Here is a 25,274-nt window from a genome sequence, read left to right as displayed (position 1 = left end):
GAACTTATTTACATGACTTGCTTCAATGGCCTCACTTGGCAGCAGAGGCCCTATGCTAATTCCACCCTTTTCATGAAGGAATTCTGCTGATTTTACTTGCTTTTTATGGTAGATTTCTCCCTCTTTTTTTCTTCTTTTCCTCTTGTTCCCCCAGGAAACAGTTTCTCAGGCCCACTCTGTTGGACTCCATGCCTCTGCCACCCTCACCGTGTCCCACTCTGTGGAAACTTGAGAGTGTGACTCCCCTTCACCTTCTAGCACCTTCTGCTTGTGATTAGTAGTGCTGGCTTTCCTGAGTCAAAGCTATTTTGAAGGAGAGACCCTCCTTCCGTGATGGGAGAGGCAGTAGGTTGTCTTGGGCCAGCATTCTGAGAGGGTGAAAAAGGGCGCTTTAGGCTTTGTCCTACTTTTGCTGGGAGTGTTACTTTGGATGGGAATTGTATAATGTTCCGTGTCTCAGTTTCTTCATCTAGAAAGTGGACACACCAGGACCTGTGCACCTTCCCCATTTACTTGAGGTCTTCTCCAAGTCGACACCACCCTTTATGGCTTCTGGACTCTCTCTTCAGGCCTCGGGAGTCCTCTGACCTTCATGATGGTTTGTCTTATCCTTTTCTTTCTGCTTTCAGAAGTAGTGTAGTAGGACATCACTACTAAGGACTAGAGAAATTAATTAATTGCTGAAGAAGAGTACTGGTCATGAAAAGACCTACTCCTTTGGCCTCTCTGTTCTTTTCATGTCGTGCATACATGTTTGTTGAGCATTTATTTTGTGCTGCTGATCAGGAGACATTCTGTAAGGAAGGGCAGTCCCAGTCCTTTCTTGAGTGAAACTAAAAAGGGCCTGTGAGTCATAGAACAAGGCTGTGGAATTGGAGGCTGAAGCCACTTCACCCAGGCCCTGGCGGGGGGAGTCAAAGAAATACCTGGGAGGGGTATCTGAGCTGAAAATTGAAAGATTGAAAACTGGGGAGCCAGGAGAAGGGACAGGTGGGAAGATGGTTGGACATGTCTCCGCGTGGTGGTGTTGGTCTGCTAGAAGCATGGCTGTGACCAAAGCAGTGAGTTAGGAACTGGAAGGGACAGGTGTGAGGCTGGGAGGCTTGGTGGCACAAGTGCCCCCAACCCACTGCCCATCCTTCATGGAGGCTCTGATCTTCCTCCCCTGTGACTCCTGTTGCCCTCGCTGTTTCCCATGTGGTACAAGAAAGGGGTTTATTAACCCAGGACTCCACCCAAGAGTGCCTGAGGGTGAATCCTTGCCCTGGGCCTCTCTCTGTTCATCTACAAAATGAGCATGTTGGTAATAGTATTTACAACCTAGGACTGAATGAACTGAGTAGATAGATGCAAAGTACTTAAAACAGTGGCTAGATCCTAGCAAGCACCACACTGGGAGTTAGCTATGAAGGTGCTGCTTATTTCTAATGGAAAGGGCTTAGACCCAAAGACTCTGAGAATTACTTCTGTCCGATAAGATCCCTAGGCTCACTAATCCCGAGCCGTCATTACCTTCTGTTATCATTAGACTTTTCTACTGGGGTCATCTTGAGATGCAGTAAAGAGATGTGTGCTTGAAATACTATCAGAGATAAAATCATGTTAGATCTGGTACAGAAGGCTTTATGTACACTAACTCATTGATCCTGCCAATGGTTCTGTGGAGCAGGGCTTTCAGTCCCTCCCTTTTTGTGTTATACTGTGACCACTCTGCTAGATGTGGGGCCTAGAATGTGGGGTGCAGGTGGTGTGGGAATAAGGGGTCATTGTCGGGGATGATCTGGCCCACCTCCTTATCAACACTGGAAGAAGCTGAGCCCTGGGAGGAAAGGCACCCCAATGACCCTGCTGGTACAGGCTGGAGCCAAGTCTGAGCTGAGATGCATCTGATCCCAAGCTGGTGGTTCCTTCTGTGCCCTTGTGACCTCAGAGCCTCTTTCTTTCTTCCCCACTCCATTCAGGACAAAAGGTGAGTCTCTGAGAAAGGAGGGGCCGGGCCGGTCAATTCTGCCCTGCCTTTTGGGTTAGGAGCTCTGGTAGCCCAGTGGGTTACGTGCTGGCTGCACCTTTCAGTTAACAGTTTGAAACCACCAGCCGCTCTGAGAGAGAAAGCTGAGGCTCTCTCCTCACTAAAGATTTCCAGTTTTGGAAACCCACAGGAGCAGTTCTTCCCCGTCCTATAGGGTTGCTATGAGCTGGAATCGATTTCATGGCTGTGAGCTTGTTTTTTTCCCCTGAAATGTGTTTAATAGCAGGGAAGGGCTACAGAACAATAAGTAAAGGGGAGATTAAACAAGCGTTAAAGAAAGGAGGAAGGAAGCTACACTGAGAGGTAGGAGAGAGTGGTGATGGTCCAATGGAAAAAGCACAAGCAAAGAACAGGCTGATGTAGAGCTGGATGGAAGAGATGCACAGAGAGCATCCGAGCTAAGGTGTGCTGGCAACGCAGGCCTGGGCGTCAGGAGGCTAGAAGGAAAGGCTTCCCGTTGTCGGAGTTGTTCTCTGGTGTCCATGACAGAAGCGTCTTCCATGGTCATCTTCTCCACACGACTTCGTAATGTCTGAGCCACACCCTGAGGACAAGAAAGCTTCTGGCCATGTGTGTTCTTCTACTGAAGTCAGGAGTTTCCACTGAGCGCAGAAGCTCAGTGCACCCCAAGTACTCGGCCCCGCTTGGTGGTCCACTTGGAGAGAGGGGGAAGGGAAGGAGGCCAAGGGGAAAGGGAAACAGGACGGGAGAGGAGATGGGGGGGGGAAAGAACGAGCCAGGGGGCGAGAGGAAGAGCTGTGAGCTTGTTTGTTAGGTTCTGGATCAACAGACAGATTCTTGTTCTTGAAAGCTTTTCTGACTCAACTAGGGAAATAACAATGAAGATGGGTGTTTACTATTTCTCTGAACTTTCTTTTCTAGAGAGACTCACTCCCGAGAGTTCACACTAGGGAGTTGTGGGCTAGTTTTGGCCCATAGATCTGTTTTGTTTGGGCTATAAAGTTTGAAACGTTTTTGAACTAGTTGTTAACATTTAAAAATGGGAAGTTTTCCTATAATCGTCTAGATTTCTGGCTTCCCTTGAGAACTCAGAGATGATGGCAGCTCTAGGCCTACATTCCTGCCTGGCCCCCGTGGGCTTGAGGGAGGGAAGGGGCAGAGACGTGCGTCCCTCCAGATAGGGCACAGACGCTCTCCCCCATTGTACTCACACTTTGTCTTACCTTGGCCCACCTCACTGAGCCCAGGGACTGCCAGGTACGGAGGGCTTCTCCATTTCGGTACCTGGCTCTGCACTTTTTCCCTTTCAGCACGCACCTTCCTTTGTGGAAGACTAGACTTTTTCAGGGAGAAAGACTCTCTGGAAAGGGGTGCTGATACCTGCCTCTGCCATGATGCAGTTTCTGCTGATGGCTGGGCCTGGGTTATGAGGTTGGCATACATAGCCCTGAACTTCCCACAACCCTGTACCGAAGGTATGAACCCCATTTTGCAGATGGGAGAGGGACTCAGAGGGGTCAAGGCCTTGTGCCAGGTCTTACCAAGTGCAGATATGGGAAGCTTGTTCCTTGACAAGCCCACGTACACCCTCACTACCCCCCGTGCCCTGGTCCTCCTTGTCACCTCAGCTTGCAGATGGGATTTTTTCTTCTCACCCATACCTCTTCCCAAAAGAAGACGGGTGTGCCCTGAGACCCAGGGGCCAGCCCGCACCTCGAGATGGAGCTCCTCCAGGTGAACCTCCCTCCAGAGTTCCCCATCTCTGGGCGGAGATGGGATGGGACACAAAGGGGCTTCAGACCAGGCAGGTGTGACCATGGATCAAGCTGTCTTCCCTTTCTCCATCTTTCTGTCTTTCTGCCCTTCTTGTTCTTCCCTCCCTGCACACCCCTCTCCCCAACTTGGTGAGCACTTGTGTGGTTCTGAGCCTCAGTTCCTCCATAACTGGTAGCCACTGTCAGGACAAGATCTTCTTGCTCACTTTCATGGTAATCAATGTTAACAGAACTCTCGAATTATAGAGTTTTAGAGAAAAATGGGTACTTATTAACAGTTTTGCCTGGCAGTTTCAACCAGTGGTTCGAGACCCCTTTGGGGGTCAAACACCCTTTCACAGTGGTCACCCGATTCATAACAGTAGCAATAGTATAGTGACGAAGTAGCAATGAAAATAATTTTATGGTTGGGGGGATGGGGTCACCACAACATGAGGAACTGTATGAAAGGGTCGCAGCATGAAGAAGGTGGAGAACCACTGGTTTTGCCCAAGGCACCTTTATGAAATCTGTAGGAAGACCCAAGGCTCCATTGAATCTTCAGTTCTCCTGGCTCTGGTAGCCGCGAGGTCAGCAGTATGAACCCACCAACTGTCCCATGGGAGAAACGTGACTTTTTTTGCTCCTGTGGAGATTTCTAGCCTTGAAAACCCATGAGACTAGTTCTACCGATAGGTAGGACAGGTCTCTAGTTGGAACGGACTCGATGACAGTGAGTTTTTGTAGTTTCCGTGTTTGTTTTGTGGAGCCTTTCTTTGGTCCACACCGTGTGCTGGGGCGGCACATGACTTTCCGGGAGCTTAGCAATGGTGTTTATTTCCAGTGTACAGACCAAGAGACAGGTCTTAGAAGAGGTAGAATAAGCAGAGCTAACAGTGGAACAAGGATTCAAACTCCTGTTGGTCCTCCTCATAGCCTGGGCTCTGTGTTCTCAGTTCTGGGCCTAACAAGGCGCTCCTGCCCCAGAGTCTGGAGCCGGAGAATGTACCCAGGGTCAGGTGACCAGCCTTGAAGAAGTGGGCTTCGTGTCTCTCTCCCACCCTGCTCTCCCTGGCCAGCCAGCAGGCTGAGTGTTTACTCCTCGTGAGGGTGGTGATGTTTGGGGCTACTCCCTGGGTTCATGTTGAGGTTCAGAGCTGGCTTTTGTGCCAGCTCCCGACGGAAGCAGGCATTGTGGAGCTGTGAGTGACAGGGTGGCCCAAGTGTGGGCCCCCTTCCCTGGGAAGTCTGGGTCTAGACCTCACGACAGGATGCTCGCCTAGGCTGGCCCGACTCACATGCCTGGGTCCACCTCCTCATTTTGTGCGTGAGAGGAGTTTCTTGCATCCATATTTGGTGATTTGTCTTTTTGTTTCTCTCCCCCTCCATCCCTCAAGGTGTCTGCCAAAATTCTGTATTATTTGTATCATCTTCCAAGCTGTTATAGTATATGAGGGCAGAGGATAATTTAGTTATTCTTGAATAAAAATTCTTAGCAAAAGAAAAAAAAGGGAGGGTAGTGGTGTTCATATTCACTGCATGAAATAGACAATATTTCCTGAAACAGGAGATACGAACCTCAAAGAATTTAAAATAAAACATTCATTTTATTATTTTTTTTTAAGAAGGAAAACGAGGGGGGGAAAGTAGAATAGTCAGTCTTTTTATCCTAAGCACAGATGAAATTGATTAAGCCTTAAAGACCGGCCTCGGCACAGCCGGTTTATTAATTGAAGAATTTCCTCTTGCCCAGAATGGGAAGTTCACATTAGCATCGAGCCTGCCCCTGAGTGCCAGCGACACTTGAGAACTGAACATTTCCACAATCCTATTTTCTCTTGGGTGCTAGAGGAAATCCTAAAATGGTTAAAAAGGTGGGAGGGAGCGCAGAGGGGAGAGGGGAGAGAACAGGAAAAGTACATTTTAAGGAAGTCCTCTTTCATTTCCTTGTAAAGCATGAAATCAAATTATAGCTCATGGCCCACAATTATTTTATTTCTACATTTCAAATTCCATTTTCTGCTCCTTTCCACTGCTCGTGAACAGGGGTTGCACTGTTGTGCAAAGTCAGCTAAAAAGATTACCCAGATAGACGATGACACAGTAGCTTCAAGAAGCACGCAGGGAGGCCGCCCCTGGGTTAGCTGGGGGCCGCTGTGGTCCAGCCCTTTGCTGCTCCTTCAGGAAAGGGTGTGCCAGCCGGCCCTGGGGCCCGACTGGAGCACGTGGGACCCCACTCTCCGTGCTGCCTGCCTGCCCAGAGGGAGTGTGAGGTGGTGGGCACCCAACATTTCCTCAGGGCGAGCCAGTAAGAAGATGAGCCGGTTGTCCTGGCCGCATCATCATACTCCTGTTTAGTCCTCAACCAATCCCTCCCCCCTATACCTTTTGCTAACTCTTAGGATCCCTTTTAACAAAGAGAAAGTAGGCTTCACGCTCCTTGAGGTCTCAGAATGAAGCATTTAATCACAGGCTTCAGAGCCCCTGCGTGACTCAGTAGTTAGGATGACCAGGTGCTTACTGAAGAAAGGGTGGTGGTTTGACCCCATCAGCTCCCCCAGGGGTAAAAAGACCTAGTGACCTGGTCCTGTCCGGACGTCAGCCTTGGCAAGTCTGTGGGCAATTCTACTCTGTCCCAACCCACCAGACAGGCACACAACACAGTCTTTTTAACAGACTCCACCCCGCAACCCCGCTTGCCCCTAAAAAAGAGCTGATTTAAATATGAGATGGAAAATTCCATTGTGTTTTCATTCTATTTTTCCTTGAACTTGTAAAGGCCCCTCATAGAACAAGGGCATGCTAGGAATTGGGTAGTGCATGGTGGCTCACCCCTGTTTTGTGCATACACCCTCCCTGAAACAAGCACAACAGGCTAAAGCCCCCAGACACCAGCTCTCCCGTCATGTCTCCACTTCTCCACCCACATCTTCACCAGCCCTTCCTAGAAGGAAATTCTCTTTTAGATCTACCTGAGCGCCGTCATGCTTCCATTAGATGGGGAATGTCTGATCCCAACCTCTGAACTGCCGCAACACACAGCTCTAGATGCCGGCCCAGTTTCTTCATCTGTGAAGTGTAAAACCTGGTCAATACTCCTTTTATCGGCTGTTGTCATATACCTGGTGCATTTTAAAAAAAGAAATGGTATATTCTTAAATACCCAACAAATAGGAGTTCCCTTTTTCCCATCTTTCTGAAAAACTTAAAAAAAATTGACTTGGGAATATCAGATTTATAGGAAACAGCCAGAGTTACGCAGAATTCCTGCATATCCTTTGTCCTTTAGCTATCATTCTTGATCTTCACACCTGGGAGAGAGCGCTAACAATCCTGATTCTTGCAGACTGTGATGTGAAGACACGTCTGTGGTTTCTATATTGGCTTGAGGAAGGGTGAAAATTCACTGACAGACTGTCCTTATCATCAAAACCAGATATAACTGCATGCCTATTTCCATAGCAGGTGCATTCCCCTTTGGGAGATTACAGCTTGTAGGATCAAATCCAGGCTCTTTTTTGACAGTTCTTTAATGGCAGGTACGTATACCTAGAGTGATAGCCAAAAAAGGTCTCGCAGTGCACAGATAGGGCATTCAATGGTGTCGATTGTAGGGAGAATGTTGCTCCTCTCCAGTGTTCTCTACTTCTCTGAATGGGTGGTGCCAGGATCTTGACCATTGAGAAGCCCGTGGCAGCAGCAGCATCTGCTACAATTTAAAGACCCATTTGGTATTTTTGATAATTTTTTTAACCTTTTACTTATGACAAATGATACTAGTTTTCCAGCTCTGTTTTTATTTAAATTCGGAAAGGTACACTAGGAAAGGTGGCTCTTCCTCCCCTCTTCCTGCTTAACATGGTTACTTCCCAGAGCAGACCAACCCTTGGGGGCCAGCTTCTTCTGAAAGTTCCCAAGACAAGCAATGCTTCTAAGCATAAACCTGCAACTGCAACATCTTTTATAAAGACAGTGTAAGAGTGCCTTTGTCTAAAAGGGAAAAAGGGGTTCCTTTGTCCAGGGCCAACAAGGAGAGTAGAGATCTCAGGGGGATTAGGGGAGGGTGGGAGGGAAAAGGGAGAATCAATCACAAGGATCAAATAGAAACCCCTCCCAGGGGGACGAATAACGGGAAAGTAGGGGAGGGGCAGCAGAGGACAATGTAAGATATGGAAAAAATAATCTATAACCTATCAAGGGTTCATGAAGGAGGGTGGGGGGAGGGGAGGAAGAAATGGGGAGCTGATATTAGGGGCTCAAGTGGGAAGAGCATGCTTTGAATGTGATGGTGGCATATGTGCAAATGTGCTGGATACATTGGAGGGACGAATGTATTGTGATAAGAGATGTAAGAGACCCCAATAAAATGATTTTTAAAAAATTCACTAAAAAAAAAGTTCATTTGTCAAGGGCTCCGCTTCAGGGACTGTAGAGCTGCTTTGTGTTTCTAAGCACTGTGTATTAATACTGTTTTGTGGCTATCTATGACTTACTTACTTACTTTCCTGCAGGTGGACAGGTAGCTTCGTCCTGACTTTTTGCTTTTGCTGATACTATGGCACTGGACACCTGTGTGTGCCTTATTTTGCGTGTGGGCATGCTGTTGGTCACTGTGTGTGACTGTTTTGCCAGCGGCTACTCCCCTCAGCGGTGGACAGGGTTGCCCTGGGCTAGACCGAGGGCTCTGGCAGCACATGGCATTGCCTGGGTGCTCCCCTCCTCCTCGCTCCTTGGCTCCCCTCTAATTTGGCACAGCGGTACAGGACTGTCAGGAGGAGCCTTCTGGCCTGAGCCTTAGGGTCTGTCTGTGTAAATGCTGACTTCATGCTAGCTACACTTTACTGGGATCAGAATGATTTTGTCAATCTGATAGGTGAACAAAATAACATTTCAGTCTGCATTTAATCTGTATTTTTTCTTATCATTGGTGAGGTGACAACTTCTTGTGTGTTTGAGTTGTCTGCATTTTTTTCTCCGACAGCCCCCTCTTTGTGGTTCCTCAGAGACCCCTCAGGGTCTTCGCCTTGCCTGTTCTCTCTGCCTAGAATGCTCTTGTCAACATAACTACTCACTCCCTTTCCCCAGTCTCTGCTCAAAGATTACTTTCTCCACAAGGCCTAGCCCAACTGCCCTCCCCGCATTCCGCATTCCTGGGCGGCCTTTTCCTGCTCTGGTTTCCCCCTTGACACCGACCATCTCCTGCCAGACTGTGAACCTCCCCCAGGGTGCTCATTGTTGACTGTAATTTTGCTTCTAAGTTCCCCGGGGCAGGGTGGTGTCCGTTTTGATGGCTAACATGTGCCAAACACCACCTTGGCATTGTGGGAGTTGCCCAGTCAGTGGTGTGAGTGTGAACTGTTGAATGCATTTTAAAAAATAAATTTTATGGTTAATCCTATTGTTTATTTTGAAAATGAACATGATTAGTTATTGTGGAAAATAGTCCTTTGTCAGTAGCATGCTTTTTAAACTTCTTTTCCCAATCACTGGACTTTATCATAATTCTTTTCCATGAAGAAATGTTTGATTTCTCTTTGTTGAATTTGTCGGTCTCTTTTTCTTCTTCCTCTTTTATGTGTTTCCGGGTTTTGTATCTTACATAACTAATTTTTTACTTTTAAGGTTATGATAAAAAATTTTCACGTCTTCTAGTACTTTTTTTTAATGTTAACTTTTTCAAATAAATTCATTTGGAGTTTATTTCTGTATAAAGTGTAAAGTAAGGATCAAAAATTTTAAAATCTAGACATCTACTATTTATTGTCCCTCAGTGCCATAACGGATTCCTCTTTATGTTGATTTGCAAAGCTGCTTTGATCATTTATTAAATATTTATATGATTTTGAGTCTCTGTGGAGGTTTCTAGTCTGGGGCTGTAACAATCTAGGTGAGGCTGATCCGGGGGCAGTGCGTCATGTATGTGAAGGCAGCGACCCCCTGGAAGCAGGGAGCTTTTACCAGTAAGTAATGGCTGGTCCTCTGTCAGGTCCTCACAGTAGCCCTGTGAGTTGTGTTGTTTCCTTTTCCCCGAATCTCTATGGGAACTCTGCCTTTGCTCTCTTTGTTGCTTCTCTGTTCCTCCATGCAGTCCCTGGCTGCTTGTGACTCCTTTTGTCCCTCGTGGAGGGCCTGGACTGTGTGTCAGACTGTGTGAGACCCAAGCAGTTGGTCATTGTGCTGTCTGCTCCCCTTCCCCTCCCCAGCCTCAGGTCTCTCCCACCTGCTCCTCAGGAGACTTTGACCCTTCCTGGTAAGCAGGAATGCAGGGCTCTGGCATAAAGGAAGCAGAGCTTTCTGAATCACCTGTCTCTGTTAAGATGGGCGGTAGAGTCTCTCCTCTGGGCTTGTAGTGAGTGTAGGGCTGAAGGCACATGCGCATGGGGAGAGCCAGGCTCCGCAGGGGACTGTATGGGCACCAGGGTGGATATGGGACTGCCCAGCGCCTCTCAAGGACCAGTGTGCCATGCGTGCTGGTGTGTGGAGATTTTCATGTTTCATCTCTTAAGTGTTGACACAAGCATGGGGCGGGCTTAAACAGTGCCTGCTCTAGATCTTGCTGCTTCTTTTGTCAGCTTGCCACCACCTGCGTGAGATCCCAGTGCAGGGTTGGCACAAACCCAGCCCCCAGGCTTACAGGTTGCTATCTTGTTTGGATCTGCTTCTGTTGGGCTTGCTCACTGGGCAGCCCTCTGGTCCGAAGTGGGTCTCCTCCACTTCGACCCTGTACTTGCCGTCCTGGCAGCAGAAACCTGTTCGTCTGCTCTGTTTGCTCTGGCCCGTCGATTTCCTAAGGAGCAGGGAGCTGGGTTTCGTGGATTATGGACTTGATGACATAGGCAATGTTCAGACCTGCCTGACCAGGCGCTCCTGTTCAGAGGTCCCTGGTGGTGAGAAGGCTTGAGGCCGAGTCCCCTTTGCAGTCTGGGTCGCAGCAGTTCCCAGTGTCTACCAAGGACCCACGCGATGGCACCCTGTGGGAGGGAGGTAGGTGGGGGGTGAGAGAGGTTTTGTTAGTACTGGTTCCAAGCTGCTGTCAGTACACTACCTCTGCCTTGTGGCTAATGGACCCAGGCCATCATCACAAAGGACTTCTGGGTACCTGTGAACCCTAGGGAAGGAGACAGCCACTCTGTGCTCTCGTCCTCTATGGCGGACATTGTGTCAGGAACTCTAAGACCGACAGTAGTGTCCTAAAACCTTAGCACTCACCGTGGGACTTCTCTCACCCACATACAGATGAATGGTTATCAATATTAATTCTGGAAATCGGGTTTTGCTGCGTAGAAATGCAGCTGGAAGAAGTCAGTAGGACTGAATTTAAATTTCTGAATCCCTTCTCCTCGACTTTGAGTTGATTACTTCTCATCTGGAAATGGGAATCCTACTCATGTTGCAGAATTGTGGTTCAGAGGTGGTTGAAAGGAAAGTATGTAGAACACTACAGTACGTGCCACAGTAGTAATTGGAGAAGTAAAACTTATCAAAGCAAATGCCTTGAGAATGATTGGGGCAGGGAATGTATGGATGTGCTTTATACAATTGATGTATGTATATGTATGGATTGTGGTAAGAGTTGTATGAGTCCCTAATAAAATGTAAAAGAAGAAAAGAGAAAAAAAATGATTAGGGCAAAGACTGTACAGATGTGCTTTATACAATTGATGTATGTATATGTATGAACTGTGAAAAGAATTGTATCAGCCGCAATAAATTTAAAAAAAAAAAAAAAAGAAAGAAACTGGTGCTATTGAAGATTTCATAACTTCCGGGTGCTCTTCTAAATATTTGACCTGTATTCTCTCATTTAATCTTCATAGCAATCCACTGAGGTTGGCCTTATCACCATCCTTGCTATAACGGATAGCAAACCGAGGCACAGAGAGAACTAATACAGGTGGCAGATAGGGATAATAATAAAAACAAAAACAAGTCCAGTTGGTTCTGACTCATCACCATGCTGTAGAACAGAGTAGACCCACGCACGGGGTTTTCCCGGCTGGCGTCTTTGTGCCTCAGTTTCCACGGTTTCCTCGAGCAGCCTGGTAGGTTCCAGCTGCAGACCTTTTGGTGAGTAGCCAAGTGCGTAATCACCGTGCCATCAGGGCGCCTTGGTTATATTCATAACCAAAAACCCAAACTCATAGCGACCCTACACGACAGGGTAGAACTGTCCCTGTGGGTTTCTGAGACGGGAACTCTTTAATGAGCCCAGTGGTTTCTCACAGTCTGGGAACCCCATAGGGAGTCGTTCCGAGCCAGCATCGACTCGATGGCAGTGAGCTCTGAGTGTGCTGAACTCTTTACCGGAGTAGAAAGCCTCATCTTTCTTCCACTGTGTGGCTGGTTGATTTCCAGGGCTCCCGGAAATATTCATAGCAGGATATAAATTGCCACTACTGCTTTATATTGATGATAACAATATATTTAAGTTATTTATCAACAATTTCACAAGTCAACAATTGAAAAAGCAATTCTCTATTTTAAATCGTTTAAAAAAATTTTATTTCATTTTCTCTATTTTAAATCTAGTATCATTTCCTCTCCATAGAATGATCTTAACTTTTGATTAAAAACAGCAACAATAAAAATCAATATTGTTAAATATTTAGTTTTATTTTCAGTTTCTGCTAAAACATTGTTTTTCCTGAACATGTACTTTTTTTCTCTTCGGTTTCAGAAGGGACATTACATCTCATAGATAACTTATAATTTGTTAAATGCCGACCTTTGTGTGTTTTTGTTTTTATTTTTATTTTTGAAATTATTAAGATAGGATCTATAGAATTGGAAATTAAAACTTTGAAAGTACCGAGAAACTTTAACCCTGTTATAATTGTTCTGCAAATCTTTAAAGAATTCTATAGTCAGTACAACTAGATGAAAAGCTCTGATAGATTGAAAAGTATAGAGGGTCATTTGTAAGCCTCAATTTTTTTGTTTTGTGTTTCCCACCCACTCGCTCACTCTGTCCCTCAAGTCTCAGAATAATTTCCTACCCCGGGTTCGTGGGAATTGGGAAGGACACTGTTTGATTCATTCTGTGGCAATACTATGGATTCTGAAAAAGACAGGACGGGCCAGCTATGTCACTTCCTGTCCTCTGATCAAACGTCTGATGAAGAGACAAGGGTAACGGAGAGCTGCTGCTAGGCAGTGGGCTGTTGCTGACCTTGGCTGCCAGCGGGGTCCTGGTTCTCAGTGTAGCCGGTGAAATTGCAGTGACCTCCAGTCTGCTCATATTGGCTGTGCTGCAGAACTGTGGGCTCGCGAACAAAGGCTGCTTGTCGATGCTGGGCTAAGACTGCAAGCGAGTCCGACACTGCTTCCTGAGTGTCTGAGTCCCACTGGCACTTATCTTTCTAGGTGAAGCAGTCCAGTTCATTTCTTATCCCTGTGACCCACCAGGAGTGAGAGCCAATGGGCTATAGACATTCTGTACCTGAGTCACTCCCTCCCCCAGCACCCGAGGAGGCATGGAACCCTGGGTACTTTGCTTCGCTAAGAGGAAATGAAATGTTATGGAGAAGGCCTAGAGGCCTGCTGAATGAGGTGGAGCCAACGGTGGTTGGGATGTGGCGCTAACACTGCTTACCCCAGTCCATCAAAGATTTATGAAGCTAGGCCCCAAATTGGTTCTTCTTCTAGCTGCTGCATATCAAGATAAACCCAGCCCTGGGTTTGTGGGGCTTTTAAGATGGGGTCAGATGGGAGTGAGGTTTGAGTAAGTGTTCCAACGAGAGCCGGGAGCATGAGCAAAGGTAACACAAGGTAGGGGCAAGAAGTACCATGGAGTGTGACCTTGATTCTTGAAGGGATAGTGGAGAGTGGGGTAGAGTTGGTGCGCTGGGGTCCAGTGAGGAAGGACAGGCAGGGTTGCTTGGTGGCTAGGAGCACACAGCCTCTGGAGTCCAGCTCCTCTCTTGACTATGCACTGGCTCTATAGCTGTTGGCAGATTTTACAGTTTCCTTACCTCTAAAGTGGGTTAGTGATACTGTGGGCTGGCGAAGAATTGGTGCTAGGGGAGTTGCAGCTACTCCTAACTAATCTGTAAGGAACCCACCCATGCATTAGTGAGCTCCGCCGTGCACAGAGATTCGGTAGCGCACCAGTGTGTGAGAGCACTGAGCTATGCGTTGGATCCATTCTGTTGTGGAGGTGACTCTCCAGTCCATGGCACCTGGGGCCAGGAGTTCCGTGGTATTTCCTTGCCACCTTCGGACTTGAACCTCTCTGCCTCATAGCCCAGTGACAGCCCCATGGGTGCTTGTGGTGATGCGTGTTGTGGGAGATGGTCAGCTGCACACTGTGGGGTGGGTAGGGCTCAGGTGCACAGTGCCTAAGGGAGATGTGAGCATCCTGTGGCCACAGGGTCAAACCACAAAAACCAGACTCACTGCCACTGAGGCGAGGCCAAGTCATAGCTACCCTATAGGTGGGTGGAACTGGCCCTGTGGGTTTATGGGACTGTAACTCTTTCTAGGAAAAGCAATTGAGGAGCACATAAAAGAATGAACACTCACATGCATAGAACTTGTCACAGAGTAAGTGTGTAGCTCCTGTGGGAAAAGCTACCGGTTTTATTCAGAGGACAATGAAAACAGCACATTTGCGTTCCTACGTAGAAAGGAGTTTATTTTGTATTTACTTACTCATGTCTTTAAAATTACAGTTATGCTTATATTCGGAGTCATTCACATATGTGTATATCCCTGTTTAAATGTAAAAGTTGTAGAAGAGTGTACCTGTCCCCCATCTGTCAGGCAGTTTGCTCCTTTCGCAACAGGCAACTAAACGTTCTTAGTTTCTTTGTTATTCCTCCAGAAATACTTTACATGTATCAAAGCACCTACTTATTCAGATACACACACATATGCCTTTTCCCTCATTTAGTACAAATTATGAGTCACACAGTGTTTCCTCTTGCTTTTTTCTTTTCTTGTCAATCTATCTTGTGGATCATTTTATAATAGCATCACGTTCTGCTTCATGGGTGCAACCTTATTTTTTCAGCCAACACGCTGCTGATGGGCATTTATGTGGTCATTTCAATGTGCGCAGACATGGTTGGGTGCATTTTGATAGCTATTGCTGAACTGGCTTCCATAGGGCTTGTCCCAGGTCAGCGCTTTGCAGCAGTATATGAACCAGTTATGCGTTTCGAAAGTCCCTTTTGGAGGCCAGCTTTTAGAATTGTGGACGAGTCTGAGGCACAGGTGATATTAGGGTACCATTGATGAGAGCCTGGCCTTGCCCTGGAAACTGGAGCTGGGTTTAGGAGGGCTGCTGGGAAGAAGTCTACCACACAATGGCGTTTGTATATTTTTCTTTTTTTATCATTTTAAGATTTAAAAAAAATTGTTTTATTAGGGGCTCATACAACTCTTATTACAATCCATACATACATCAATGGTGTAAAGCACATCTGTACATTCATTGCCCTCATCATCCTCAAAACATTTGCTCTCCACTTAAGCCCTTTGCATCAGCTCCTCATTTTCCCCCCTCCCTTCCCGCTCCCCCTCCTTCATGAACCCTTGATAATTTATAAATTATTATTTTGTCATATAGCATATTTGTTTTTCTAAAACATTAATTCTCTTTTAATTTGTCTGTTCATGTGGATGACAGAACATTGCCCTCCACTCCACCCCACCCCTCCCCACCTCCTCCAGTGCAGGAGAGACCTAGCCCTGCTGCTTGGTGATGTAACATGAGAGATACTCCATCTGCTGTGCACTCCAGGACTACCCCTCCCAAACTCCTGTAGGCCACAGGCCCTCCTGGGCCCTCAGCTGACAGAGGAGGTCATTGGGATGCTGGCGGGGGCAGAACACAGGACACTGGAAGAGAAGAGTTGTGGCATTCCTAGACCTGTCCAGAATCACTGGCACTTTCTGTCTGTCCTTGGAGAGTCCAGAGGAGCTTTAGCAGTGAGCAGGGACTGGGAAAGAAGCCTTCAGCCCTGGGATCAGGGACCCTGTCTCTAGTTTCCTTAGTGCCAGTTGGCTGCAGGGCCTTGAGTCAGTGACCCCGTGTCTTCCCTTTCTTCATCTGAAGCCCTAACATCATAGCTTTCCCTGGGGACAGACTGAAGGGTAAGTGAGATGCCCTGGGCATATAGTAAATGTGCCAACAAGTAAACCCCTCACTCTCCTGCCCCTTTCCTTCCCCCCCTGTGGGGTTGGGGCATGAGAATCATTTATAGAACAGTCTTCCTCTCCTTTTCCAGGATCATGATTTGCCTTCTTAGGGCAAATTCTTGTAAATTGAAAATATAGCTGTCATTAATTTCAATGACAAAAAAGTTTCCATAATCTTTAGACCCTAAAATAATGCCATATTTTGGATGTAACTACTCCAAATCCCATTGGAAAGGACAAAGTGATGTCACTGGCTAATGTTCGTTTGCCCAGCATGACTCTGATAGTGTCTCTTCATTGACTTCTCCGTAATTGATCGGCCTCCTTGCTCTTGAAGCATGGGGCTGCCTGTGGTGTGTCCATCAAGGCCACGCTCACAGCCTGGAGCCCAGTGTTTATGTAGCTGAACCTTGGATGTGTCCAACCTCACACTAAGAGCAGGAGCCCCTAACCAGACATCAGGAAGGACAAAAGAAGTGAGTGGACATAATCCAGCACTCTGTGAGGTGCTCCCAGGGAAACGCCAGGTGTTTTGAGGTGCAGACATGGGAGCCTGTCCCCACAGCCCCTGTCCTCCTTCAGTCATTCATCTGCTTTCTTGGCAAAGGCAAGTATCTGGGGATGTGCCAACTCCAGCATAAAGCACGAAGCTTTTCCCTGTTTGGGCATTCTCCCTGTGTGGGCTTTGGAGTCGGACAAACCTACACCCAGACCCAATGCTGCTGCATATGAGGGAGCTTCAAAAATGTATGGAAAAATTCTATTATCTTTTAATTCTACTTTTCCATGAACTTTTTGAAGCCCCCTTGTATTCGCTGTGTGGCCTTGAACCCTCATCTGCCTTTGATGGACCTCTGTTTCCTCATCTCTGAATGGGGTACTGGCTCACCATGGTCAGGGGAATTCAGTGTGTTGTGTGTGCCCAGGTATCTCTCCTGGCTTGCTCTGACCTCAGCACTGTCCTCACCTGGTGCTGCTTGGCCTGGGGCACTGGGAAACTTCCTGTAGAGTCCATCGTCTCCTTATGCATCTAACCATCTTTTCCTTTATCCCAGGAGCCCAGATCATTGACCTAATGATGCTGGTCATCGATGTGACCAAGGGGATGCAGACCCAGTCGGCAGAGTGCCTGGTGATTGGGCAGATCGCCTGCCAGAAGCTGCTCGTGGTCTTGAACAAAATAGACCTCTTGGCTGAGGGGAAGAGACAAGCGGCAATTGATAAAATGACGAAAAAGATGCAGAAGACCCTAGAGAAGACCAAGTAAGTTTGTGGCTGAGAAACATGTCCACATTTTTTTCTTTCTTTCCTTTTAAAAAAATATTTTATTAGGGACTCATACAACTCTTATCACAATCCACACATACATCAATTGTGTCAAGCACATCTGTACACTTGTTTCCCTCATCATTTTCAAAGCATTTGCTCTCCACTTAAGCCCTTGGCATCAGGTCCTCTTTTTTCCCCTCCCTCTCCCCTTCCCCCTCCCTCATGAGCCCTTGATAATTTATAAATTATTATTTTGTCATATCTTTCCCTGTCCAATGTCTCCCTTCACCCCATTTTCTGTTGTCCACCCCTCAGGGAGGAGGTCACATGTAGATCCTTGTAATCTGTTCCCTCTTTCCAACCCACTCTCCCTTTCCCTTCCCAATATCGCCACGCACACCCCTGGTCCTGAAGGTATCATCTGCCCTGGATTCCCCGTGCCTCTAGCTCCTATCTACACAAGTATACATCCTCTGCTCTAGCCAGACTTGCAAGGTAGAATTTGAATCATCATAGTGGGGGGAGGGGGGGAGGAAGCGTTTAGGAACTAGAGGACAGCTATATTCTTCATCGGTGCTGTATCGCACCCTGACTGACTCATCTCCCTTAGACCCCTCTGCAAGGGGATCTCCAGTGGCCGACAAATGGGCTTTGGGTCTCCACTCTGCACTGCCTGCTTCATTCACTATGGTAAGATTTCTTTTTTTGTTCTGATAATGCCTTATACCTAATCCCTTCAACACCTCATGATTGCACAGGCTGGTGTGCTTCTTTCATGTGAGCTTTGTTGCTTCTGAGCTAGATGGCCTCTTGTTTACCTTCAAGCCTTTAAGACTCCAGACACTATCTCTTTTGATAGCCAGGCGCCATCAGCTTCCTTCACCACATTTGCGTATGCACCCGTTTGTCCTGAGCGATTGTATCATGGAGGTGTGCACCCAATGATATGATTTTTGTTCTTTGATGCCTGATAACTGATCCCTTCGGAACCTCGTGATCACACAGGCTGGTATGTTCTTCTATGTGGACTTTGCTGCTTCTGAGCTAGATGACCGCTTGTTTATCTTCAAGCCTTTAAGACCCCAGACGCTATATCTTTTGATAGCTGGGCATCATCAGCTTTCTTTACCACATTTGCTTATTCACTCGCTTTGTCTTCAGCGGTTGTGTCAGGAGGGTGAGCATCATAAAATGCCAATTTAATAGAAGAAAGTATTTTTGCATTGAGGGAATACTTGAGTGGATGTCCAATGTCCTTCCACTACCTTAATACTAAACCTATACATGTAGGCACATAGATCTATTTCCCCATCCTCATAAATATATTTCCATATGTATATGACCTCTATAAATGCCTAGACCTCTATAAATTCCCTTTGCCTCCCAGCTCTTTGCTGTATTTCCCTTGACTTTCTTCCTGTCCCACTCATTCTCCATCCCCATCTGGGTTTCAGTAATACCTCTTCGTTACATTACCCTTGATCATGCCCTACCAGGCCTCCCACACCCACTTCACCACCAATTTGGATCACTTGTTGTTCCCTTGTCCTTGGGTTTGTTAACACCACTTCCTTAACCCCAACACCCCCCTGTCCCATTTCTCCCCCGGAACTGTCGGTCCCGTTGTTTTTCCTCCAGATTGTTCATCCTGCCTATCTTATTTAGACAGACCCGCAGAGAAAATAACATTCACAAAAAACAAGACAGAGCAAAACCAAGCAACAATATGTAACAAAACAACAAACCACTGACAAAGAACAAAACAAAACACACAAAAAAAGAAAAGCTTGTAGTTAGTTCTAGGATCGTTTGTTGGTCTTTAGGAGTGTTTTCCAGTCCAGTCTGTTGGGGCACCACTCCCTAGCCCCAAAGTCCACCTTCAGCATTCCCTGGGGACCTTGACTCTCCATTCCCTTAATGTTCCGCTGCACTCCCCCAGTGCTTTGCCTCGGTGTGGTGGGATCAGGTCGGGCGCAATTCCCACACTGTGTCTCCGGTGCTGTCCCCTATAGGGCCATGGGTCAGTGAGGGTCGTCATGTCTTATAGTGGGACTGGCCATGTGTTCCTCTCTGTGGAGTGGCTGCTCTAATTGGGGTTATTGTCCTCAAGGCCTGGTGGGCTAAGATGTGCTCCATTCTCTTCTACTCCCCCTTCATCTGCTCCCGTGTGCTCCGATCAGATATGTCCCTCTCCGAGCTGCAGATTCAAAGCTGTCCTTTGAGATAAATTCTTCTGGGGGGAGGGGCAGGCATCCACTTAGTATTTGGTACTGGGGCCAGCCCCCCAGACCTCTCCACTGGTTCCCTGCTCCACGCCGGAATGTTGCATTCACACCTTGGGGCACCAGGTTGAATTCTGTGGGATCCTTGCCCGGTTTTGGTATCAGACTTACACTAGCTTCATAGAAGGTGTTTGGAAGTTTGCCATCTTTTTCTGTATTCTGGAAGAGTTTGTGTAGGATTGGTGTTAGCTCCTCCCTCAATGCTTGGTCGAATTCTCCAGTGAAACCATCTGGTCCAGGGGATTTTTTGGATGGTAATCTCTTGATAACCTTTTCTATTTCTTCTGTTGCTATGGGTCTGTTGAGATTCTTGACGTCCACTGAGGATAGTCTAGGGAGGGATTATTTTTCCAAGAATTTGTCCATTTCTTCCAAATTGTTGAATTCATTGGAGTTTTGTCCATCATAGTATTGTGTAACTACCCTTTTGATTTCATTAGCGTCTGTAATAATGACCCCTCTTTCATCCCTTATTCTTGCTATTGAAATTTGTTCCCTCCTTTCTTTGGTTAGGTTTTCCAGTGGTCTATCGATTCTGTTTATCCTTTCAAAGAACCAACTTTTAGAAGTATTAATTTTTTCCATAGATTTCTTATTTTCCCTCTCCTGAGTCTCAGCCCTGATTTTTATAATTTCTTTTCTTTTGCTATTAGTAGGATTGTCCTGCTGACTCTGCTCTAGTTGTTGTAAATTTTGTGCCAGCATATCAATCATGAGTCTCTCTTCCTTTCTCAGGTGTGCATGTATTGCTATGAAACTTCCTCCGATGACTGCCTTTCCTGTGTCTCAAACGTTTTGGTACATCGTGTGCTCATTTTCATTGGTTTCTAGAAATTTCCTAATTTCATCTCTGTTCTGCTCCAGTATGCACTCCTTTTTCAGTAGAGAGTTATTGATCCTCTAATTGTTTTTTTTTTTTTTTGTCTTCCTTTGGTTGATTTCCAGCCTTATGGCACAGTGGTCAGAGAGAGAGAGTTCTGTATTATTTCAATGTGCTTAAATGTATGTAAACTTACCTTATGCCCCAGCATGTGGTCTATCTTCGAATATGTGCCATGTGGAATTGAAAAGAATAGGAATTTTTTTGTATTTGGATGAAAAGCTCTGTGACTATCTATCAGGTCAAATTGTCTAAAAGTTGTGTTTAGCTCTCTAGCCTCCTTGTTGACTTTCTTTCCCTATGATCTCTCTTTCTCAGAGCGTTGTGTGTTGAAGTCACCCACTATAATTGTCGAGTCTATGATTTCTTTTTTAATCTTTTGGAGTGCTTGGTTGAAGTATTCAGCCGGTCTCATTTGGGGAATATATGTTTACAATGCTTAGTGGTTCTTCGCCTACCATTCCCTTGAATATAGTGTCCCTCCTAATCTCTTTTTATGGTTTGCACTTTGAAGTCAATTTTATCCGAGATTAGGATTGCAACCCTGGCTTTGTTTGTATTGCTGTTTGCTTGGTAGGACCATCTCCAGCCTTTGATTCTCAGCCTATTTTTGTCTGTAGCCTTGAGATGTGTTTCCTGTAGGCAGCAGATTGATGGGTTGTGTTTTCTAAGCCATTCTTCTAGTCTCATTCTTTAAATGCCTGAGTTCAGGCTATTAATATTCAGGGTTATTATCTCCATCTGTGGACTCTGTGATGTCATCTTATACCTTTTGTGTTGGGAGTTTTCCTACTTTCCTTCCTCATTACTGTGTTGTGCCTGTGTGTGTGTTTGTATCATTCTTGACTTTCCATTTTTAAGCCAATGCTATCTTGGGGTCTGTTTTCTCTTTGTTGCCCTCTGGGCGAGGTTGTTCTATGTGGCGGTCTCTTGTTTATGCTTGGTGAGTGTTGTTCTTCTGCCCATACTGGGTTGGCAAGGATCTTTTGTAGGGCTGGGTTTCTTCTAGCGTATACTTTGAGTTTTTCCTTGTCTGGGAAGACTTTTAATTCTCCATCTATCTTGATTGATAATTTGGCTGAGTAGAGTATTCTTGGGTTTGCGTTGTTTTCCTTCAATTTTTGGAATATGTTACTCCACTCTCTTCTCTTCTTCATAGTTTCTGCTGATAGGTCTGAGCATATTCTTATGTGGGAACCTTTATATGTGATTGCTTGTTTTTCCCTAGCTGCTCTCATGATTTTCTCCTTTTCCTCAAAGTTGGATAGTTTAACTATTATGTGCCTTGGTGACTTCTTGGGATGCAGTCTAGCTGGTGTTCTTTCAGCCTCCTGAATGGTTGCCTGGTTTCCATTCATCAAGCTGGGGAAGTTTTCCTTCAAGAATTCTCAGTATTGTTGCAGATGACTTCTTTCTTGTGTTTTCCTCCAGTAAGCCAATAATTCTAATGTTGTTCTGCTTCATAGCATCAGACATAGCTCTTAGGTTTTCTTCAGCTTCTTTGATGATCTTATTAGATTTTTGTTCACGTTTGTTAAAGTTTGCTTGACTGTCCTCCAAGTCACTGATGCGGTTCTCTGATTCCTCTAGTCGATTCTCAAGATCCGTGTTTCTACTACTAGTTTTTGTTATATCCTCCCTAGCTCCTGTATTTTCCTTTGGTGTATGACTTTTATCTCCTCTATCATTTCATCCTTTTACTATATTGTTTCCCTCATATCCTGTATGACTCCAAGCAGCATTCTGAAAATTTCTTTCTGTGGCAGCTCAATGTCTGCTTCTTCTATGTATGTTGTTATGTTCAGGACATCTTCTGCTATTGCCTTTTGTTTTTCCTGGTTTTTTTTTTGTTGTTGTTGTTGTTTTTCAGGTCATCGGGGTTTTTGCATGTTGTTTTAGAGGAGCCAGGTGCCATTTTCCAGGGAGTCAAAGAGCCCTGGCTCTCTCTGGGAGACCTATAGGAATGCTTATTTGAACTGCCTACAGCTAATTCTACTATGGGATTAACCTACCACTTTTTCTTCCTGTGGCTTTTCTGTCAGGGAGTGACCCAGTAGGCTGGTGGGTTGCCTGTTTTTGTGTTGCAGAGGTTGGGCAGAGGTTCCTGCAACAGCTTGGAATGTTGATGAGTGTTGGCTGAGCCTACCTTATGCCCCCAGGTACACAGGCAGGAATTCCTTGGTGAGAAGTTGGTCAGAGTGTCCCCTGGAGGGAAAGCAGGGCTTTCTCTAGCCTTGGTCTAGCTACATAGGGCGGAGCCCACCTAGCTGTGTGTGGTACAGGCATCAGTGCCCTAGGCCAAAGCGAGTGTTCTGGAGGTCAGCAGTGGAGTGTGAGAGAACAGGAAATAGACAATGAGGAGGATAAAAATTAAAAAGTAAGACAGTTTAGAATGCGGGAATATAGGGAAGAGTGGGAAACAAAAGTAACTATGTAGCTAAATTCCACTCCCCATCCACAGAGTTGCAAGGATTTAGTCCCTGCCCTGAGGCAGCTGACAAGCCAGCAGCTGAGCGGAGAGGAAGCTGCTGAGCAGCCTTCAAAGAGGTGGTGGGATAGAGAGCAGAGATGTAACTAAAAGCAACAATGTAGCTGAACCCCATCCCTGCCCTGAGGCAGGAGGGTGGGCAAACTGTGGCTGTGTTGAGACCAAGCCCCCCCCCCCTACAGGCTCCAAATGGTTCCTGCTCCGGCAGATACAGTGGCAGGGACAAGGTCAAGCCCTAGCCGGCTTCTACTGAGGTAAGCCAAAAGTCCACAGCCCCTCAAAACCCCATGGGTCTGTGCCTACTAATCTTTATGATGCTCTTCCTGCATTCCAGCAGTGTTGAATTTCCCTCTAAGCAACTCTCCTGGGCTTGATTCTGTGGAGTCCCTCTGGTTTGTGTCACTCCGTTGCCATCTTCCTGGAAGTCCTCCATGTTCACATTTTTAAAAGGACTGGAAGACAAGTGCTTTCTTTTATTGGCCAGGTAAATATCTGCTCAGGCCCTAGGAAATGGTACTTGCTCAGATTAAGGTCTGTATTAAGTATGGCAAAGGCTACATGACCTTTAAAGTGTCGTACAAAGAAGCCGAGCATTTCTCTAGCATTAGGTGATGTTTGAAGGGAAGTAGGCGAATATAGAGGATAATTTTGCCAGACACAGTGTCCAGCACTCAGGTGGCTCCCATCTCAGTGCCCCTCTAGCCCTTGAGTGCTGTCTTTGTCTGCTGGTCCGAGCTGCTCAGAGACACTCCTGCTCAAGAGGAGTGGGATGACACATGGAGAGGGTGTGCCCAGTGTTTTCCATTGTATTCTATGAGAACTTGGTCATATGTGGTTATACTGGCCGTACCCAGGTGCTAGGGAGATAGGACTCTCGCTCTCCACTTACCTGCCTATCTGTTACCTGATGACCAAGAGGGAACGTGGAATTTGGATAGACAACTGCCTGTTTCTGACAGAGTGACTTATGCAATTGGATTGATGGGTGGATGGATGGGTGGACTGAAGGATGGGTACTTGGACAGTTGATTGTTGTTGCTTGATAAGAGAGTAGGAAAGGCTAGATCTCAAAGGACTTATGTCATATTTCATTCCAAGGAGTTTACAATTTTGTCTTTGGGAAGTAGAGAGCCATTTAAGAATTTTGTTTAGTGAGCTGCTAGATCAGTTGTTCCCATCAACGCTGCTGGTCACCTGCGGATGGTAGTTGACTGAAGAATCCAGGAGACAGCAGGAAGATGGGGATAGAAGAAAGATGGAGCGTTTTCGTGGGAGAGAGGTGTGATTCTGAGTTAAGGCAGGGAAGGAGCGGAGAAGGTGACTTGGGGACTCTTTAACAAACAGAACTAAGTGGTCTTGCTGAACATTTGGCTGTGGTGACAATCAGAGAATGTTCTGTGAGGACAGGTCTATGGGGGCAGAAAGGTAGCAGCGCTGCTGGGCTGGGGGATAGGGCAGTTAGAGGGGCTTGGGGACAATGGGACAGAAAAGCCACCTGGCTTTACAGGCAGAGACGGGAGTAGCGTATTCTGATGTTGTCAAGAAAGGGAGAACATGTCCTTGTTGAGTACACAGAGCTGGCAAACCTTATTGTTTTATCACTGTCTCTGTCCCTTTCCGGGCCAGTCCCTTTTGATCAATACTAAATGGCGGTCACTGGGCGACAGCGCTGCTTCCTCTTTGCTATGCAGCCCAGACAATATCCTGCCACTGCCACTTCTCCTGCGAGCTTGTCTGTGGAGGGCACGCAGTGGAAAGTGGTTTTGTTTCCCCGTCATAAAGATTGATATGCTTTCCCATTTATGATTTTTTTCAGCCCCAACACCTGCAGCTCTCCCTCAGAATTTCAAGTTGGCTAAATTAAAGCCCCAGCCCTGTGAATGGGCCAAATATGTCATAAAAGATTTCCTAGCACTGCCTTTTGTTAGCAAAATTCATCAATCCGATAAAATCGACACATTTAGATAAGTGTTGCATAAGAATTCAGACTTTGTTATTCTCAACGGAAGTGCATATGAGACTGTAAAAGGGAAGATAAAAATTATATCTTCTTTTTAGTGAGTTATTTGATCTCCCTGCTGTTATATTTACTTGTCAGGGTAGAACAGGTCCTTTTGACTTCTGCTTTAAAAACCCCATACAATGTGACTGTTATTGGCTGTATTAGCGAGACATTTGGGGAAGTAAGGCAGCTCTGGATATGATTAAAGGTGCTCTTAGGGGTGCCCTAGTGGGTTAGGGGTTGGGTCGGCAGTTGGAACCTCCCAGGTGCTCTGAGGGCAGATGAGTCCTCCTCTGTGCTTTGGGTTGGAATCCCCCGATGGCAGTGAGGTGGGTCTCAAGAATAGGGTTAAGCAGTGAGCTGCTAAGTAAAAGAATGGTGGTTCAAATCTACCTGGTTCTCCAGGGGAGAAAGATGACACGGTCGACTGCCTGCCATACAGACTTATAGCCCTGGGAACCCTAGAGA

At 46.4% G+C, this 25,274-nt stretch overlaps 1 protein-coding gene across 3 annotated transcripts in view; it reads left to right on the top strand.

Moving 5' to 3' along the window:
- Positions 1-25,274, top strand: part of EEFSEC (eukaryotic elongation factor, selenocysteine-tRNA specific) — a 316,447-nt gene that overhangs the window by 92,671 nt on the left and 198,502 nt on the right. For all 3 annotated transcript variants that reach the window (XM_075550125.1, XM_075550127.1, XM_075550128.1), the window contains exon 2: positions 16,941-17,148. In XM_075550125.1, the coding sequence (XP_075406240.1) occupies positions 16,941-17,148 (208 nt within the window). The remainder of the gene's footprint in view (positions 1-16,940; positions 17,149-25,274) is intronic.

Source organism: Tenrec ecaudatus, chromosome 5 (genome assembly GCF_050624435.1).
Source record: "Tenrec ecaudatus isolate mTenEca1 chromosome 5, mTenEca1.hap1, whole genome shotgun sequence".
NCBI classification, from domain to species: domain Eukaryota; kingdom Metazoa; phylum Chordata; class Mammalia; order Afrosoricida; family Tenrecidae; genus Tenrec; species Tenrec ecaudatus.
The sequence above is the reverse complement of the archived record's forward strand: the minus strand, read 5'-3'. Positions and strand labels throughout refer to the sequence as shown.